The sequence below is a fragment of the Labrus bergylta genome, chromosome 18 (assembly GCF_963930695.1).
Source record: "Labrus bergylta chromosome 18, fLabBer1.1, whole genome shotgun sequence".
Lineage (NCBI taxonomy): Eukaryota > Metazoa > Chordata > Actinopteri > Labriformes > Labridae > Labrus > Labrus bergylta.
Window position 1 is genome coordinate 15,645,120 of NC_089212.1, and position 18,644 is coordinate 15,663,763.

The window sequence follows — 18,644 nt, forward strand, 5'->3', positions numbered from 1 at the left end:
TATGCCACTATGGTGGTTTAAATGTCCCCTGTGAAGCACTTTGAACTCCTGGTTGTTGATTATTATCCAGATTTTTCACTTTTTCCCAATTTTGTCTAAAGCAGTTGGTCTCAAATGGTCTAGCCCCTGGACCCACCTCAAACTCCTCCATGAGAAACCGCAACCTTCATTTCTGATATTTTTCAGCCAATCAAATTGATTTAATTAAAAAGATATTGTGCACTTTGGACCTCAGAGGCTACCAAACATGTGACGGGAGAAAGAAATTGAACAAAAAAAAAAACGACTTGTCTAAATAATGTTTTTTACAATATGTGGTGACCCAGCCAATAATCTGTTCAGTCGGTTTGTGATCCGAGAGATCATGACAACTTATACATTTTACTTGTTATCTCGTTATTTCAATTTACAGGTGATTTTTGATTCTGTCTAGCAATGCAATAACGTAGAGAAAACATAGACTGTAAATAGTAGAGAGAGAAAAACAACGACGGTAAGACTCTTATTTTGAAGTACATTTCAACAAAACCCACCCCCAACCGGAAGTTAAGATCGTTGCTTGCAGCCTTTTCCTTGTTCCTGGTTCCTGCTTTTCTCTGTTTGTGGTTCCCACTTACAGATTCATGATGTCCAAGCTCAAAACTATAGTTTGGCCTCAAGTGATTTTATTTGGGGACTCCATCACACAGGTTAGCTCGGGCAAAACGCGGAATTCAAAAATAATTAGTACTCATTTTGTTTGTCACTCAGTTCATTATTTAGAATTAAAAAAAAAAACAACATTTAGCATATACTGCTAAATGCTAGTTAAAGTTAAGTAATATAACCGTGCTTTTGCTTATTTCAGAATTCATTTCAAGCAAATGGCTGGGGGGCAGAAATTGCTAACAAACTAGTAAGGTAGGTCATTTTATTCTCATTCAAACAACTTTGACTGTAGTTGAGTTATGACTACTATATTGTTATTATATTATATATATTATATTATTATGTTATATATATTATATTATTATATTATATATATTATTTTTAATGCTACTGATAGAATTTTCCAAGTGCAAGTAATGAAAGCGATCCAGCTTGTTGAGTAACACCTGTATCTGACATGTCTCCCATCAGAAAGTGTGATGTTGTGAACAGAGGATTTTCGGGCTACAACTCCAGGTGGGCAAAGATAATTCTTCCTCACCTCAACAACATCAACAACATCAACAACATCGCTGCTGTCACTGTCTTCTTTGGAGCAAACGACAGTGCACTGGAAGGTACGCGTGCAGGTTTATTCAGCTGGACCTGCAGTGATTCAAATGTTGAATTATCACGTTTATTTTGAAGTTGATCTGGTTTCATAATAAGATGTATCTGCTTGTTGTTGCTTAAAAGACTCTTTGCAGATGTCATATTGTGCTTTTAAATGCTTTGGATACTTGGAATACCTAAACTGTCTAATTGAAAACACAGCTTTACATTTAATATTGTCTCTCTTAATGAAGTGTTTTATCCAAATGTTCTTTTTATGGATCTGTCTCCTCCCCCCCCCCACCTCTTCCTGTCATGCAGATAAAACCCCCCAACAGCATGTCCCCTTGCAGGAGTACTCAGAGAACCTGAAGGAGATCTCTGAGTTCCTGGCTTCAGCAGGAGTGTCAGCAGACAGAGTAATCTTCATCACCCCTCCACCTCTTCATGAATCAGCCTGGGAGAAGGAGTGCGCTTTGAAAGGTAACGCTAGTTCACAGGTTTAGTGTCACAAAGCACATATTGACACTTCCATGATTATAAAGACATTGTCCTGGTGTCTTTTTTTTTTTTTTACAGGATATCCTCTGAATCGGCACAACTCTGTAACAGGGCAGTATGCTCAGGCGTGTGTCCAGGCTGCCGGTCAGTGTGGTGCAGATGTCCTGGACCTCTGGACACTCATGCAGAAAGATGGACAGGTGGGTATTACCTGCAAGTGTTATTAGTATTCTCTAGAACATAAACTCCCCTAACATCTAAAGGGGGAAAGCACCATTTTAAAAGTCCTTTTAGGAACATTTATAGTATTCTCTAAAGAAAAATCCCCTCCTCCTTTACTTTTACTCTAATGTTTTACACATGAAATGTTGATGAGGAAATGTTAAAAAAAAAGCTCTTTTACATTTGACTATGTAAACCAATCAGCGTTTGTCACAAACAGGTGACCTTTTCTGCCCGATAAGAAACACTTCTTCTCAGAATCAGCAGTTAGATACTTTAGCATCACATTTATGCGAGGCAACAGATAGACATCAGCTACTCTGACATCGATGCACATTATTTACAAATTATCCGAAACTTTCTGTGCATAGCTAAAGTTCTAAAACAAATGCTCAGACAGTACAGAAAGACTTTTAGATCCTTATTTTATCCAATAACAAACTCTGGGTCAGCTGACAAACTGAATGTGCATGAAAAAGAGATTTTTTAAATAATGAATAAAAATAATTATCTTTTTAAAAATGAATGTAATTAGAGTGAATGAACTATTTGTTGGTGGTGTAGCGTCCTTCAGTGTTAAAATGTATCTGTTCAAATGTTTAACATGACAAACTAAAAGTATTGAACTTTTTGTTACTTTTTTCTGTCTCGGTTTAGTTCACATGAAGTTCTCTTCTCTTAATATTTGACAAATTCTCTTTAATGAAACCCGTCATGGCCTCATATTTCCTGTTTTATCCTCTGCTTGACAGGACTACTCTGTCTACCTGTCTGACGGGCTCCATCTCTCAGAGAAGGGCAATCAGTTTGTGACTCAGCACCTGTGGGAGCTGCTGGAGTCTCGTGTTTCTGACCTGCCTTTCATTCTGCCATACTGGGGAGACGTCGATGCCAAGAGCCCCGAGAGCAGCCTCCTCTGTGACCTGTGATGAAGTGGAAGCTCTGGAGAACATTTTTTGTTGAAGATATTACAGGGCTGCATCTTCTATGGTGAACAAAAATACTCTCCAGCACTCATGTTGCACTTAAAGCCTGATGATGGACTTCATTCCTTATGAAGAAAATTAATTACTTGTATGCCAGTATGCAAAATATGAGAACGTTGATTCATGTTTAAAGCACAATAAAGATTTTTTTTTATTTGAAGATACAAGCTAGACACTTTTTAAAAAGCATAGAAACACAAATGACATTCACATCATCATGACACGGGACAGCTGCTCTTTGTGTAACAGTTCACAATCTATCCAGTAGAATCAATGTTAACGACACAGCTTTATGTAGACAGAAAACAAAGCCACAATGATTTGAGCACCTCGGGCAGTTCCCTTCTGAAATGAAATTCAGGATTGTCAAAAGTTGTGTTTTCATCTATTGTGAATGTTTTTCATCTTTAGTTCAGAAATAAATCCTAACAGTGAGGCACAGAATCAAAAAAGGCACCTTGTTCAATCGAGGGAGCAGCCACACAAGAGAGAATACATGATAAATAAGTTGTAATACTGACACAGACCACCACTTCATTCTCACTCAGTATTAACAGGATACAGCTCAAGTACAAAGGCCTCAAAATATCATACAAGCCTGTTTTTTTTTTGTTTTTTTTCCAGAATTAACCATCGATGACACACTAGTGACGACATATACACACGTTTTTATTCCAACTTCCCAGTGATGTGAAAATACTTCAAGTTCAGTTATGACACAAAGATTAACGTTATCTAAGGTCAGTGTTTAATACATCACACTGAAATGTTTCCTTTTAAGAAAAATAAATCACAGCTACAACATGAAAATGATGTAATCATTTAACTGTTTAAGGGTTAGTGCAGCAAACCAGTGAGGTTGCATTTCTATAAAGACAGTACGTAGTGCACAAGCATTTAGCAGGGAAAGGCAAGGCTGAGGCTGTTAACATGATACTTAATGTGTGAGTCACTTTTTGTTGTTGTTGGACAGTAATTTGCATATTCACAGAACAGGTAGCCATTTTATCTCTCTGTTTGTTTTGGCAACAAGTCAATGGTAGATTAATCTCCATCGTTAATCTGGCCCCATACAGTACAAAAGAAAGGCACTGCATCTTTTTCACAAGGGGCAAACAAAAACAATAATTCATTCTAATTTGTTTGCAGTCAGGGAGTTTTGACAGCTCATGATTTATTTGCATAATGGTTTAAATAGTCAACTGACTGAATAATATCCACATCTAATGTCCTTGAAATCAGGTCTTTAGTTCTGTTAAACACCAAATCGAAATGTCATTGACATTTTTTTTTTTTAACCTTTCAACACTTGCTGTGCAGAATGAGAGAAAAAAAGCAAGGTATATGTTGCAGCGTGAATTAACATGTTCCCTAAAACACATATGAGTGCTGGTTGTTTTCGCTCTCAGCACTCGGTCTCTTTAGTGTCAATGCAATCCTGCCTCTTGAGGCGCCGCCGGTCCCTTGCCGACAGGTTCTGTTCTGTCAGATCCTCGTAGGAGGATTTCATAGCCGACGAGGAGGCTCCTGCGGTTGTGAAATCGTCCGACAGGCCCTCCTCTCCCTGGTGAGAGTCGCTGCTGGTGTCCTCCTGGATGGTGGCCATCCGAAGCCCCCCTGCGCTGTCCGGGGTGGGGACGTAGTTCGGACCGGGGTCCAGGGTACTGCTGCTGCTGGCCACGAGAGGTGCGGCGGCCTGGCTCAGCTGCTGAGGGGGCAGGAAGGAGGGCGCGGTCCGGCCGCCGGAGGAGGAGAGAGGCTTGACGATGCGCATGGATGTTGACTCGGGGTTGCTCAGCATTTCTTGACTCTAAGGAGCGAAAAACAAACAAACACGTGAGACCAAAGCCTATGGAAGCTGACTGTTGCTGACTGAGGTGGGATCCATTCCCCTTTTACTCCATTTTGCTCCATCAGATATTTCTACGAAAAGTTATTCAAGTTTAACAATCAAACTTGATCAAAATCCTGATTTTTTTTTCTTTTGTACCTTAAGGGAAAATAGGATATAGTTATATACTTTCTGCTTTTCATTTTAACCCCTAACCCTCCCTTAAAAACTAGGAATGAGTAAAACAAACATTTCTCACAGTGGACATTTTTCCTTGTCAAACAGAAGTGTAACTAATATGAAAAATGGCTGCCGTCCATTTAGAGCTCAAGGGCCCTGATAATGTGCATGCTGGCTCACTTGTAGGACTTAAATTCTCACCTAAATGGAATCAAGCCATCATTAATGTCATACGCCTCTGCTGTACCTGATACAGGTCAGAATGTCTGCTGTGAGAAAAAAAGGTGTAGAGGAATGTGCCCTCAGTCTCTTCGTGTTCCCATTCAAAGATTTGATAGGACTCAACACAGTGCAGACAGCCATTACAAGAAGACACCAAGGTGAAGAAACACAATCACCTGAAGGACAAAACCCTCTTCATGTTAGGGCTCTGAACAGCAGCAGATGCAAACTTAAAAATGTCGACACACACTGCCTCAGATTTCACAAAAAGACAACAAGGTGCAACCTGTTCAGTCCTCTCTCTGTTTGTATACTCTGACACTGCAATCTTGCTTTCTTGAGGTAATTTCTGATCAGATGCGTCTCTGCAGGGACAACACCTGTGCAGAGGAACAAACTCGCACCGGTTCTTTAATTTATTACTCAATATTTCGTTTCTTCCTCCCTTCATCTCACACGGATGCAAGAGGATTGCGTTTGATGGTTGGATATAAACGATCACATCAGTGATTACGTCAAGAAGTAAGTGACTGCAGGAGTATCCCAAACGTGGGCCACTGACCATGCATCATCATGGACTCAATGGCAATGCATCGCAACACCAAAGCATGGCACACGCACTCACCTAGGGCAGGAGCTCTACTACAAACTTCCACCATCTGCTGCAGTTCCAATGAAAACGGAGAGGGGCCAAGGCAAAGAGGGATGGACAGGTCATTTGGAGCCCAGCATCGACAGTGAGGCCCTTATTGACCAAGAACCAGACCGCTAGCTAACACTGCTTCAGGTTAGGAGATGTATCAGATTCTAGATCCATCTGTGTCTCACTTCTGCTCTCACGTCTTTATTTTCATGACTGTAGCATCAACATCTCTCAATATTTTCTCGAGAGTGTTTTAAGGATTTAAGAGTATTTATGTGCTGTAGTAGGGTGACATACAGTAGAAGTGTCAAAAGATACAATAAATAATATCAAAGTGCAAAAATAAGGCATTCCTGCCTTTGAATGTTAATTAGCATGATACTTTAAATCTATTGAATACCTGGGGCTTAAACCCTTTTTTAAAGTGACACCTTCAGGTACGTAACTCAGATTATCTGCGTAGTCAGAACTGTGTGCATAAGATTATATTTTATGTTGTAGTTATTTATCAGACTAAGCATAAACTAAAAACCCCGAAGGAATTACAGTCAGACCCTGAAAATCCAGATTGGATGCACAAAAAAAACTTAACATTTTGAAACTAATGAAAAATAGAACAGACATCAACACAGAAGGATTCTTCATGTGTGTAAAGCACATTAATTGTGTGCTCAAGTACTACTCTACGCCTTGGAGTAAAAGCTGATTGAGGAAAAAAAAAAGGATAATTCTGATTTTTTTCACATTTAACTTCTAAATCTCTTTAATGTTTCAAACACTGTTAAATTGATTTATTATTTATTTGGATATTTTGTTGGTCATTTATTCTAATTTATTCTCCTCTTGACAGGACTTTTGCTGAATCAACACGTTGTATTCTGTAGTGTGGAACACTAATCCTCAGGTTACAACGTGTCCGGTACAACCAGCCTCCGTGCCCCCCCCCCCCCCCCCCCCCCCTTTGTTATTAAATATGTCAGTGGGTTTAAAAGAAAGGATGTGGATCAGTATTAGTTTGGTTAGTATTGCAGCAAGGCTTGTGCAAAGTCATACAATAAATGGGCTGCTAGGAAAAAGAGAAACTTACACTTTGGGGGAAGTAGAAGCACTTTGTGTTCTCCTCGTACTGCTGGTCAAGTCGCTTGTCCTGCAGAAGAAGAAAAAACAAACGGAGCAGGATTAAGTCTTTAGCTTGTTTCGAAAAGATGTACCTCCAATACTGCAGATTACGATAAGGACAGTAAAAGTGACACTAAGAAGACACTTGGAACCAGTGTTAATCAATGTCCCGTTGTTTCTTACCACACAGTGAACCAGGATACTGAGAGGAATCCAGAAGACGAGGGAAAACACCACCACGGAGCCCACAATGTTATCAGCCAGGAACTTCCCTGAAAGTGAGGTGGCGCAGGGGATAGAAAGTGCAAACAAACAAACAGAAAGTTCATTGGGAACCATTTCACACATTCTCAGTGACCGATAAGATTTAAAAGCGGCCTGTTGAGCTTACCGAATGTATTAATGTCCAGCTTGTCGATAAAATCCCACAACCTCTCTATCACGTCCTGCACCTGCTTCATGCACTTTCCCTGTTTTAATGAGAGAAAGTAGAATGCTCTCCAGGCAGCCAAGAAACCTCAAAATACAATAAATATGATTCAACATGATAGGATCCGCTGGAGTCCTGTACATAAATCAAACAGATATGAAGATTTAGTGACTAACTCCTTCGTCACAGAAGCCCACAGTGCAGGGTTTGCCTTTGCGGAGGAAAAGGAAACTGCCGTTGGACTGGATGAAGGGAGAACAGGCGCCGTCTTTTCCCCTGCAGCAAACTTTGCACGAGTCCTCCGTCTCTGCAAACAGAAGCGAGAACACACTGAGATGTTTTCATAAATGGTTAATAAAGTGTAATACGTATAACCATACAAGAAAGACCTTATAAGAGTGATTGAGACATTTTAATGATGTATTTCAGTTATGTTTGAATGTTTCAACAGGTTGTAGAAGTCTATGGCTTGTTGGATTTTCATATCCAATAGGACTCTCAATCAATTAGCTTAACCACAAGTATAAAAATGTCCTCATCAGAAATGATGTGGTCTTAAGATACAAGAAGTTGAAGTATAATTACATCATAAAATAAAACAAGTATGATGTACACTACTTTACTTTGCTTGTCTGTGATAAACAAGAACCTTTAGCACACACGTAGAAATTTTACCAGGGGGTATAAGCAGGAAAAATCTAGGGAGTTTTGTGTATGTGTGAAAGCACCAATAAAAACACTGATTCTTCAAATGAACAGCTTCAAATCACAAAATCCAGTCACAAAATCTGCTTGAAGAGGTTATTTTTTCCACTGACACATCTCTTACCGTTGCAGGCACAGGACTGCAGGTTCTGCATGGCCTCACAGAAAGGGTTACATTCTCCATCATGGCACCGGCCGTTGTCCACACACACCGTGTTGTCTTCCGCGTTTTCAGGAGGTGGACACTCACTGCTGTTGCCTAAAATGTTCAATGAATGAAGAAAGTTGTCATTTTAATTTTTATCAATATACAAAAAGGTGCCCATCACTGCAGCAGTGAGTGTTTGCTGCAGTTCTTCTTATTCACCAGCAGGAGGTGCTCACCTGTGCAGGATGATATGCCTTTACAGGTAGCGCTGATTGGTTCCTGGCACTTCGTTCCCGCATTCTGGAACTTGCAGTTCATACAGCAGGGACTGTTTCTGTCGCTGTGGGTGGGTAACATGGTGTGAAAACAATGCGACTCAATCTAAAAGGCACAAAGATTTTCCCCATCTCAAGATCAATGACATGCAATGCTTGATTTTGTATATCATGTTATACCTGCACTGTGCATTGTATTTAAATTTGCAGTCGGATGTGCAGCAGAGGTCGACATTGATGTGAAGCAGCCCGGGGTCACACTCCTCCCCCTCCTCCACTCTGGAGTTTCCACATACTTTACTGTTCCTCTCCTTGAAACACACGGGAGCCTTAAAGCGTAACGTCTTTCCGACAGAGATCTTGCTGCAGTTGGAGAAACGCTTTAGAACGGAAGGAGAAGATGACAAAAGTTAGATATTAACTTTAACGGCATGCATCACACTCAGTATAAGGTCACATAACAAGGACTGCCGTGAAGCTAAAATCCTGCAACGATAACAGATTATCATTTATATGAATGGCTGCATAAATAAAAAGTCAGGAAATGCAATGAAATGAAGGGATTTCTACCTGCAATGAGTCCATATTGGGTATAGCCATACCATGAATAAGCAGGCAGTTTCATTGCCTTTGTATACATTTTGATATATGCATTCTGATGTATTTCAAGATTCTGTTTTGACCCCTGGAATTCTTTTTTTTTTTTCTAAAGCTTTGAGTCTGGATAGAGTTGTAACAGACATTAAGCTGCAGCAACATTCATATGAGCTGCTAAACAAGGGGAAAAAAGGTACTGTACATTAACTGTCTGTCATCATCATATTTCACAGGAACTGTGACTCACATTTATCCAACACTCTGTGAATTGAAGTGTGACTGTTGTTTCTAAATGAGCTGCTTAATCTACACTCAGTATCATTCACTTAGGGTTCTGTATACCTAACAATTTACTACAAATCAATGCTTCTCTTGTGTCTCACAATAAATTGAAGATGAACAGTGTGTGTTCCGTGTTCAATATTTGGTACTGTACCTTGTTGTTGACATGGTCTCCGCTCACAGCAATGGGGTACATGACAAACTTCCCCCCGTTGTCGTCACTGGGAGCGCAGTACTGGATGTTGTCAGGGTCGTGCTCGGCTCCGAAGTTGTGGCCCAGCTCATGAGTGGTCACCAAATCGGCCTCCTGTATGGGTTTACAGAATGAATTGTATTACAAATATAGTTAACCATCATACCTATAAATCAAATGTAAAAAAAATGCACAAAAACTAAATACAATTGCGCAACAAATGTGGAATGACGGTATGTTTTTACATAATATAAGTGAGTGGACAACACTCAAAATTAATACAAAAATATCACCAATAAAAAAACACATAAATTATCCTGTATAATAACGTGAAAAACAACAACACACAAAAAAAGGGATGCAGTTGTTGGAGGTCTGGGTCTGTTGTGTCACGGCGCCAGGATAAAACAGAGTTAGAAAGGAGAAGTGAGAGATTTGGACTCGCTGTTGGTCCATTTTTAGCATTTTTGTCCACTTTTCAAGGCTACCTTTTTAAAGCTGCTACAAAGATTTTAAAGATTGCGGCTGCCATTGCTGCACATGCATGTTTGTGTGTGTGGAAAAACCTACATCCACATTTATCTAGACCAATCAGTCACCGTATGAAACATAACTCGAGTTTCTTTTGTGCTGGGAGAGCCCCTTCCCTGAAGCAGGAGCTCTAAAGTTACTTTTAACAGCACTATGAGAACTATGATTGTTGCCGTTCATTCAGTGTCAAGCTAAGAAAAAGGGGGCAGAGTCCTCTAGCTGTAAGTTTCTCTGGTCTGAAAACTCAGAGCCTATAGCTGATTTACTCTTTTAATCCCACCCGGTTTTATAGATATTTTTTAACATCAGTGTAAACTGCAGAGGAAAAAGAAACAAACTGACACATGAGGAGTCAAAATACAAAGTCATTACTCATCATCACACCCACACAACAAGGTGTGTCTGCTCTACTTAGAGCCCAAACTTGGCAGCAAGAAATGTTTCATAACTTCCTGGCGATAACCGAGAGCACTGAGAGATTAGTCGAGTCAAAAATGAAGGTTGAAAAACAGATAGTGAAGCAGACCTTTGTCAGGATGGTTTTGCCGTAGTTCTTGGTGCTGGTCAGGCCTGTGTTGAGGTAACTGGGCTTCTTGGAGGAGTGGGATGGGTAGTATGCTACAAAATGACACAGTTCATGAAAGGAGTTAGTATTTGTTTTGCTTTAAAAGCCCACTGCTCGATACACCTTCTCTCCACTTCAGCATTATTTTTTTGGCTGCATTGGTTAGTCCGTCCAGGTGCTGAACAGATCTAAGAGCAGCCAGGCTCAGACTGCAAGACGTTTTAAATGATTTGAACCCATTTCACCCCAAGACAGTCACATTGTGGTCTGAGATCTTGGTCAGTACCAATGCTCAGCCCAGAATTATATTTAACCACTAATTATCGCTGAAAAAGAGAGTTAACCACAGAAGTATTCTATCATCCAGGCTTGTCAAGCATTCGGCTCTTGTTTTTATCTTACTGTAAAGTAACAGTACAGCAGGATCTGTCTCAATCTGTCTCAGCAATCTCTCAATTTACATTTACTTTCCCAAGAAGTTGTGTGATATCAAAACAGAAAGTTGTTCCCTCTGTAAATACAATAATTTAAAATAACTTAGGGTGTTTGATGCACCATTACTACAAAATCCTGAAGTGTGTGCTTGTTTGTTTTATACTTTCACTCAACCAAAAAACAAAGTCATTGTACTGCTTAAGGGGTGTGTGTGTGTGTGTGTGTGTGTGTGTGTGTGTGTGTGTGTGTGTGTGTGTGTGTGTGTGTTTCCTTACGTTTTGGGCAGAGACCACCCAGGGCCTGAGGTTTGGAGGGGGCCACATAAGCGAGCCCCAGTGTGCCCTCATCGAAATCCTGGTAAGTGAACAGGTGGGCCAGACACACAGTGGAGGCGTTGTCAGCGATGTCCGAGCTGAATTGCTGAGAGACAAAAGTAGACATTTAAACTTTACTCAGTGATTTACAAGGACTCAGAAACACTGCAGATTGTTCCTTTAAATAAAAGACCTCTAAACTTTGACACTATGAGGATAAACTGCAGCGTTGTGGCAAGATATCTTTTCATGAAGCGGATCTTAGCCACTGCAATTTCACAGTTTAAAACAACAAATACAAAGTGCACCGCACCAGAGAAAGACGAATACTGATCTTCTTTAAGGGCAATTAGATAATAATATTTCCACTAGCACTAATATTTTTATAAGTAGATATTATGTAAATTAATATGAATGAGTAATCACATAACTCTCTAACATGTTTTCCTTATGACTGATGGTACAATCAGTTTTTTCAGTTGCATTTCTTGTCTTTATCAACCAAGATATCATACATATTTACTTTTCATACATTTGTGTAAAAACATGTTACATAAGTTGGTTGAAAGTTCAATTTCTATTTTTTGGATCATCTCTTGTCTCAAAGTTTTGGCTGAAAAAAGACCCCTCTCTGTAACACTTCTCAGCCCTGCCCAATCCTCACACAAAGACTGTATCTCTAAGTAAACGTTCTGTATCTATGCATATATTTATCTGTTGTGTTGATCTTTGACTCTTTCTCCCTGTGCCTGTTTCCTACCTCCAAAAGTCTCTTCACATCCCAGACCTCCCGACCCTTTCCAGGGCTGTTCTCCATGTTGTAGTGAACCCAGTTGGTGCCAACATGGCCAGCAGGAGGCTTTGTAGGCTCCTTGTTGATGATGATCTGAAAAAATAGTCGTTGTTTATGTACATTTTATCAGAATAATACAATTTATTAAGGACACTTAAAACAAATCTCAATATAATGTCTCATAATGTTGAGCGTTGTAAAGTCTCAACTGTGACAAGTTTTGCCCACCATACACATTAAATCTATTCAATATTAACTTAATTAATCATGACATATATCTACAAGATAGTTTGTAAACAGTACGTCTGGATCAGTTGAATACACAAAGTTCTGTTGAATCCCCAGTGTTTCTCTGAAGGTGACAGAGGCAGCACATTCAAAGTTCTTCTTGACGTGTCAGATGAAGAAAACAACTCAGAGCGGTTAAATGAATGCATATCTTTTCAGTGAGAAAACCCAGGGCTCGCAGTATGACAAACAGCGTCTCCATTCATTCCAAAAGACTGTGGAACAAATCAAATTAGCCCACAAGGCTAACACAAAAGGTTTCAGTTCCTCCTAAAAAATGCTGCTCTCAAACTTGCTCACAGCTTCACTTCCGGAACTAAATTCACTCGAAACAAACCCACCATGCTTTTAGGAAAGATGTCTAAAGCTTAAACTCCACAAACTGTTTCAGATGTAGAACTTTAAACCATTTGACTAAGAACACCCAGCCAGCAGCACACACCACACCTGATGGATCTGGACACCATAGCCTTTGAATTCATCGTCCCAGGTTGTGTTCCTGTAAATGTCGTCCACTCGATCAATCAGCTCGATCTAAGAGGAGAAGAAACAAACAGTTGTTTTTTTAAGAACATACAAAAGTTATATTTAAAGATATTTAAATAGCACTACCTACATTTAATTTAGACAGCTTTTTCCACGGACAAATTGGACATACTAATTTGACATTGCGGATAGGTGTATTGGACTGTGTTAAACTAACTAGGGAAATCACAAGGTGACAATAAAGCTGTGTTTTTCTCTTTAACACTATATGACTGCCAGTTAAAGCTTCATGGTGAATTATGTCTGAACTTTGTGCTTATAACCAACCAGGTAGTTGAGAGTGACGCTCTCTTGTCCTCGGCCCATGTTTTTAAAAAATCGATAATCTGCAACCAGCAGCAGGGGGCAGGTATTCTTCTTGTGGTCGTGAGCCTGTCTCTTCTCTCTGTGGTGGTGTCCTGAGAGAGAAACAAATGCAGAAAGGAGGTAGAGTTTCAAAGAAAGTAGCCACAGGTAGACACAGTTGGTTTTTCAGCATTTAAACGTATAAACAGTCAAGCATAAGCTGACAAAACACTATAAGAAGCAACGACAGTAAACTATAGCAGGTTTCATACATGACAGTACAACACAAAGTTTGACTCATTTTATACAAAACCTTCTATGTGGAGAAGGATAACAGATGCAATGTGCAATTATTATGTACAATTAATATGAGTTTCAATTGCTTGAAGGAATTTTATGCTTGCAACGGCAAAGATTCTACATGCTTTATCTTCAAAGGTTATTGTCACACAGTGAGACAGACACAAGATTGTCCACATTTTTGATACTTGAATACTATGTGTTTTTTAAAAAGAAAATATCAATCTCCGTTATTGCAATGATTCATAGGTACTAAAGCACTTCAAAGAACTTAGGAAACACATCGGCCATGGAATCTAATTGTGCTGCGAGGAATTTGCTTGTATTTTTGGTTCTTCAAAACAAGAAGTTATGTAACATCGGGGGGCCTAGGACTTGTATTTTCTGGTATTGTGACAACAGCATGAGAAAACAGCTTATGAATAAAACCCTGAGTTATTACAAGACCCCCTTAAGAATCATTAGTAAAGGCTCTAAAGGTCTAATGAATACCTCGTCAAATTTATAAGAGCCCACTTGGTGCCATAAAATGTCACATTATGCAGTCAATTTTTTAAAAACTGAAAACAAAAATCAGTATTCTCTCACTGCCACACATAATCAGCATGGAGGAAATCTGTAGCAATGCCTAAAAACCTCATACATCCCAGACTCCTTTAAGAGACAGAAATCATTGAATAACAAAAAAGGACAACAGGAAGCCATCCCATATGAGCATTACATCATACACTCAGCTCTGCACTGTTCAGAAGTGTGGGTGTGTGCTGCCCTGGCTTCCACAACAAGCAGTGGGAGACCAGTGACGACTCAGTGTCATCTTGTTGGGCGGAACAGCCTCCGTGAATTTTAATGCCTCCTCCATAAAGAACCTTCACCTCAACTCATATCCCAAATGAGGGCTTTCAACCAGCAGCCAGTGCGAGGTGTTTGAGATAGCTCCTCTGGCACATTATCACTGCTATATGCTTTACATTTCAGAGCAGCACAAAGAATCAAAAGGCATTCGCTTGTTACATAATACCCACTCGTCAGCAGTGTGTATGCGCACAACATGGGCTAGGTTTTACAGATAAAAAGGCTTTCATTAAAGCGACTGTTCTAACACCCACCTCCTTTGTCTCACTTCTACAGCCTACTCCTTCCTTCTCTCCACCTTCAACATTTGTTCGCCTCCTACTCTTTATCTGCTCTTTATCATCCTCAAACAAGAGCCTCACTACATTTCTGATCTCAAACCGCATATATGCTACATGCATTTCCGCATTTCACTTCACAGGTTCTAAACTTAACACAAACAGATTACAAAGACTCTCTGCCCTGAGTCCTGGGGGAGACTGACCTTCTTCCCGGTCCACCTCCTTTATCCCACCTGAGTCTCTCCTGGCGGTCTGTGGCAGCAGGTCCTTGGCTTCTGCTTGGACATAACCACACACTTTTGGAGAGGCGATACGGCTCAGATTCTTGATGTCTTCCGAGCGATACACCAGCAGCCTGCCATCAGTTGGGGAATCTGTGAATCTCCAAAGGGGCTAGAAAGATAGTTGGCATCAGAGAACAAAGCAGGGAACTGTTAAAGAATTGAACAGAAAGAATGCTGCAATGTTGACATTTAATTTCTTCTCATTCTTCACTGATCCTCTGATGTTAAAGCACAGTGTTGTCATAGAGTACTTTCATGGAAATAATCTTTGTTTTAACCCGGTGCAGCTAACATTTTTGGGGGTTTAGACTGAATCAACTACTGATTTTGTGCTTGCGTCTAGTTAAAAGACGGACAATGCAGGAATAACGGTCCTCTGAAACATGATGTTTTTTATATGCTTAAAAACCCTATGGATGCTGTAACTTTAAACAGAAGCAGGTGGTGGTTGTACTGGTAAATCAGAATCAACGCAATTCACTATGCCAGCATGAAATAAGAAACAGATCAACTCAGTGAAATAGAGAATAGAATCTCCTGCGAGGTCTTTTTGTTTGTAACGCTGAGAAGCAATAATCAAAAAAAGGCGAGCCACACACCAAAAAACCCTCCACAGTTAAGAGTACAGATCTCTTAAACTGTATTCAATTAATATTTTTGGACAATGAGTGTCAAACTGTTTCTTCTTGATTCCCCTTGTGATTGTGGAGAGGCAGATAAGGAAATTAAAGTCTTTATCCGAGAGAGGTGGCACATCACTGAGCAAAACTTCAAGCTACTAAATAAACCCTATGAGTCAGTAGCTTTTTCCTCAAAAAGTATAGACTTATACTAAAGTAATGACGCTCAATCATAAAGTATGGGCATCCATATAGTATGTATGGTGGTGAATGTGTCTGTAGACACACTGTCCTCTGCCTGTATTTTGATGTTTATTCATGTAGTTAGTATTTTGGAGTTGGTCTGCTTTCCTTTGGACAGGCAGGTGCCAAACACCAGCCATTAGCGTGTGCCCTTGCTTAATTATAGGCTTTTTTTCCATTTCAACATATGTATTAGGCCTATTCTCAGGTAGCTTGTCGTGGTGCTACAGGCAGTAAACAAACATACATGCTAAGTCCTGCAGTGGGCGTGCACTGGTGGTCATGAGCCGAGGAGGAGGGGAGTCGTTTGAATGTTGTTTTTACAAGCTGCAATGAACATTTCTACTGACTCTACCTTAAGTCAAATGCCTAAATGGTAAGGAGAGTAAATACAATTGTGAAGAGTCATACCCCCCTTTTTTCGGGATTCTGGACAAAAACTAAATTTTTTCTTCTTCTTACCTCTATGTTGTACTCTGCTTCATCAGTAAGGATGTGAGCAGAAAACTCATCTCCATCTATGTGAGCCTGGACGCGCGAGTTCTCCTCTCCTGTAGCCACATAACAAATCAATACCATTTATTAAAGACTTACATACTGGATGCAAATTCAATCAAGTCACCTGCAAATCACCAAGCAGTATTTGTGATTGTCAAATCATATTCACTACAATTCATTTAGCAGACGCTTTTCTCCAAAGCAACTTACATCAGAGAGTAAAGAACTAGAAAAATAACTTAAAAATAACGTTTTGTCTGTCAAGATTTGCTCTTTTGCACATTCAAACAGATAATATTGATAAGAATATTGCATTTTATGAAGCATATTGTTGGTCCATTTACTCACCAACAACATGTCCAGTGAAATAGTTCTGAAGATGAACATCGTAGTTCTCCTCCTTCCCATGTTTATCGACAAAGACAGCTTTGAAGTTGTCCGTGAAAAGGCCCGTGTTGGTGGTCAGGTAAAGCTTGAAATGTCTGAAGTTGAGAAAGAAATGACAAAACATGATGCACCAACAGAATAACAGGGTTTAACTTCTGCAGAGTAACATTGCCTTTAGTGTCAGGTCTTTAAATATAAGCAACAGGGGAACTGCAATGAAGGCAACCTCTCTTGACATGATTATACTTGTTAGTATGATATCTAAAAACCTGTCCACATTGGATGTCCACATTGGATGTCCATGGTGGAAGTCATGTTGTAGACAGGAGGGTTCTGCTCTACCTGTGCAGGGCTCTGAAGCTCACAAGGCGCTCCAGGTGGGACTGGGTGTGGACGTCCCTCTTCCTCACAGAGTGAAGCTGGAGGCCTGACAACGGCAGAACCTCAAAATCTGACAGGAGGGAGTTCAGAGCATCTACACAGACAAGGGAGACGACAAATGGGCAACTGGGTTTAATTATGCAGAGTAAAAATAAAGAGACGAGTTCATCTGTAGCCTCCGATACAAACCACTAACCCTTATTATGTGCTTTTATTTAGCCGCTATAACTGACTTAATCCCTCGACATGACTAAATAAAGGTCAATTTCAGTGGAAAACTAAAAAAAAAATGCATCTATTTACATAAATCAACCATACACCCTTATTCTGAAAGAAAGCTAACGTTAGCTCACCAAGTTAACGCTACTTACCGAACTCCGGGTTTTCTTCATGGTTTTGCTCCGTGGTATCTCTCGACTTCACAGCACCACTGACCCAACAAGGAGCCAGAAAAACAAATAAAACTAAGCTCCTCATTTTTCGGTCAGCTCTGTCAGCTATGCGTGCTCTGTCATTGTCTCAACTTAACGTTAGCGGTTTTTTTTTGTCTGGAACGCTAACTGAAGCTAACTGAAGCTAACACGGAAGTACGTGGAGAGGAAAACATCCGCCTGAGGCACAGTTGATATTTTAGGTAAACATGAACCCTGTTATACACAACGCAGGTAAGATTAATTTTAAGTGGTTTATTGTCACAAGGGGGGGGGATAAAAAAAAATGCATTACTCAAGTCTAAGTAGAATTATTACACCAAATGTTATGCAGAACAAATGCATGGTCGTCGAGCATTTCTTACATAAGACTTCATCATGACCATTCATCATATTTTACATCCTTGTGATGTTACATCTAGTCATTTTAGCTGTTTTATAGATTGAGTATGAAGTAAACTACAGGTATAATGTAAATTAAAGATTAAAACAATTACAGTTGCTCTAAAATTGCCCACACGTACTGTTCAGTTTTTTAAAAATATAATCCCATATCTGTCTCTACTACTCCAAAATCTCTTTAACCGTGTTTAAGCAAATGCAATATTTCACATTTTTATGTATTAAGTTCTTTGTTTATAACACAAAGGTGATGAACTTATGCACCGAAAGACTTTTTTCTTTTATTTCCTTAAAATACTGAATTTTACATTTAATGTTCCTAGGAGTAATAATTTGAGGATTAAGAGGTTTTTTTTTTTAGGTTTGGTTTTTTTACTGTGGACTCACAATTTGTTATGACTTTTGGTAAAGGGAGTGGCATATTTAGTGAATACCATGCATAAACTTAATAGAAATGACCAATAGCGTATTACTTGTAAATATAAAATCACATTCCCTTCCTGCAGAGTTAGATTTCAAGTAGCCTTTGAAATCTTATATTTGTCAGAGCAGTTTTAACTACCAGGTCTTCTATAGAGCTGCAAAAGAAAAGACAAAAAGAAAACACATCCAAGTACACTCATTAAGAGAAA

General features: G+C 39.6%; 2 protein-coding genes across 6 annotated transcripts; one reads left to right on the top strand and one right to left on the bottom strand.

Annotated features, from left to right (window-relative positions):
- Positions 1-533: 533 nt before the first annotated feature.
- iah1 (isoamyl acetate hydrolyzing esterase 1 (putative)) lies at positions 534-3,108 on the top strand. Its single transcript, XM_020640703.3, has 6 exons — positions 534-689; positions 848-900; positions 1,120-1,265; positions 1,561-1,722; positions 1,819-1,940; positions 2,715-3,108. The coding sequence occupies exons 1-6, from the start codon at positions 624-626 to the stop codon at positions 2,889-2,891; spliced, it is 726 nt and encodes a 241-aa protein (XP_020496359.2). The 5' UTR covers positions 534-623; the 3' UTR covers positions 2,892-3,108.
- Positions 3,069-17,775, bottom strand: adam17a (ADAM metallopeptidase domain 17a). 5 transcript variants are annotated; one of them, XM_065966109.1, is made up of 20 exons: positions 17,551-17,775; positions 17,141-17,273; positions 16,760-16,893; positions 16,376-16,464; positions 15,000-15,159; positions 13,313-13,443; positions 12,947-13,033; positions 12,179-12,304; positions 11,380-11,524; positions 10,631-10,722; positions 9,535-9,687; positions 8,682-8,881; positions 8,463-8,566; positions 8,203-8,337; positions 7,550-7,680; positions 7,335-7,413; positions 7,127-7,215; positions 6,912-6,971; positions 5,807-5,840; positions 3,069-4,758 (listed from the first exon to the last, which is right to left on the bottom strand). In XM_065966109.1, exons 1-20 carry the CDS (start codon positions 17,654-17,656, stop codon positions 4,376-4,378), a joined length of 2,571 nt encoding a protein of 856 aa, XP_065822181.1. In that variant the 5' UTR covers positions 17,657-17,775; the 3' UTR covers positions 3,069-4,375. The 5 variants fall into 5 exon arrangements, with proteins under 5 accessions (XP_065822181.1, XP_065822180.1, XP_065822179.1 ...); XM_065966108.1 differs by having other exon boundaries at positions 5,807-5,843; XM_065966107.1 differs by having other exon boundaries at positions 14,970-15,159; positions 17,551-17,774.
- Between the last annotated feature and the right edge of the window lie 869 nt (positions 17,776-18,644).

Excerpts from the sequence above, each read along its gene's own strand:
- iah1 (XM_020640703.3), top strand. The coding sequence starts at position 624 with ATGATGTCCAAGCTCAAAACTATAGTTTGGCCTCAAGTGATTTTATTT. Across the intron at positions 1,266-1,560 it reads AAACGACAGTGCACTGGAAG|ATAAAACCCCCCAACAGCAT; the intron begins GTACGCGTGCAG and ends CCTGTCATGCAG. Across the intron at positions 1,723-1,818 it reads GAAGGAGTGCGCTTTGAAAG|GATATCCTCTGAATCGGCAC; the intron begins GTAACGCTAGTT and ends TTTTTTTTACAG.
- adam17a (XM_020640700.3), bottom strand. The coding sequence starts at position 17,656 with ATGAGGAGCTTAGTTTTATTTGTTTTTCTGGCTCCTTGTTGGGTCAGT. Across the intron at positions 16,894-17,140 it reads AGCTTCAGAGCCCTGCACAG|ACATTTCAAGCTTTACCTGA; the intron begins GTAGAGCAGAAC and ends TCTCAACTTCAG. Across the intron at positions 9,688-10,630 it reads GCAAAACCATCCTGACAAAG|GAGGCCGATTTGGTGACCAC; the intron begins GTCTGCTTCACT and ends AAACCCATACAG.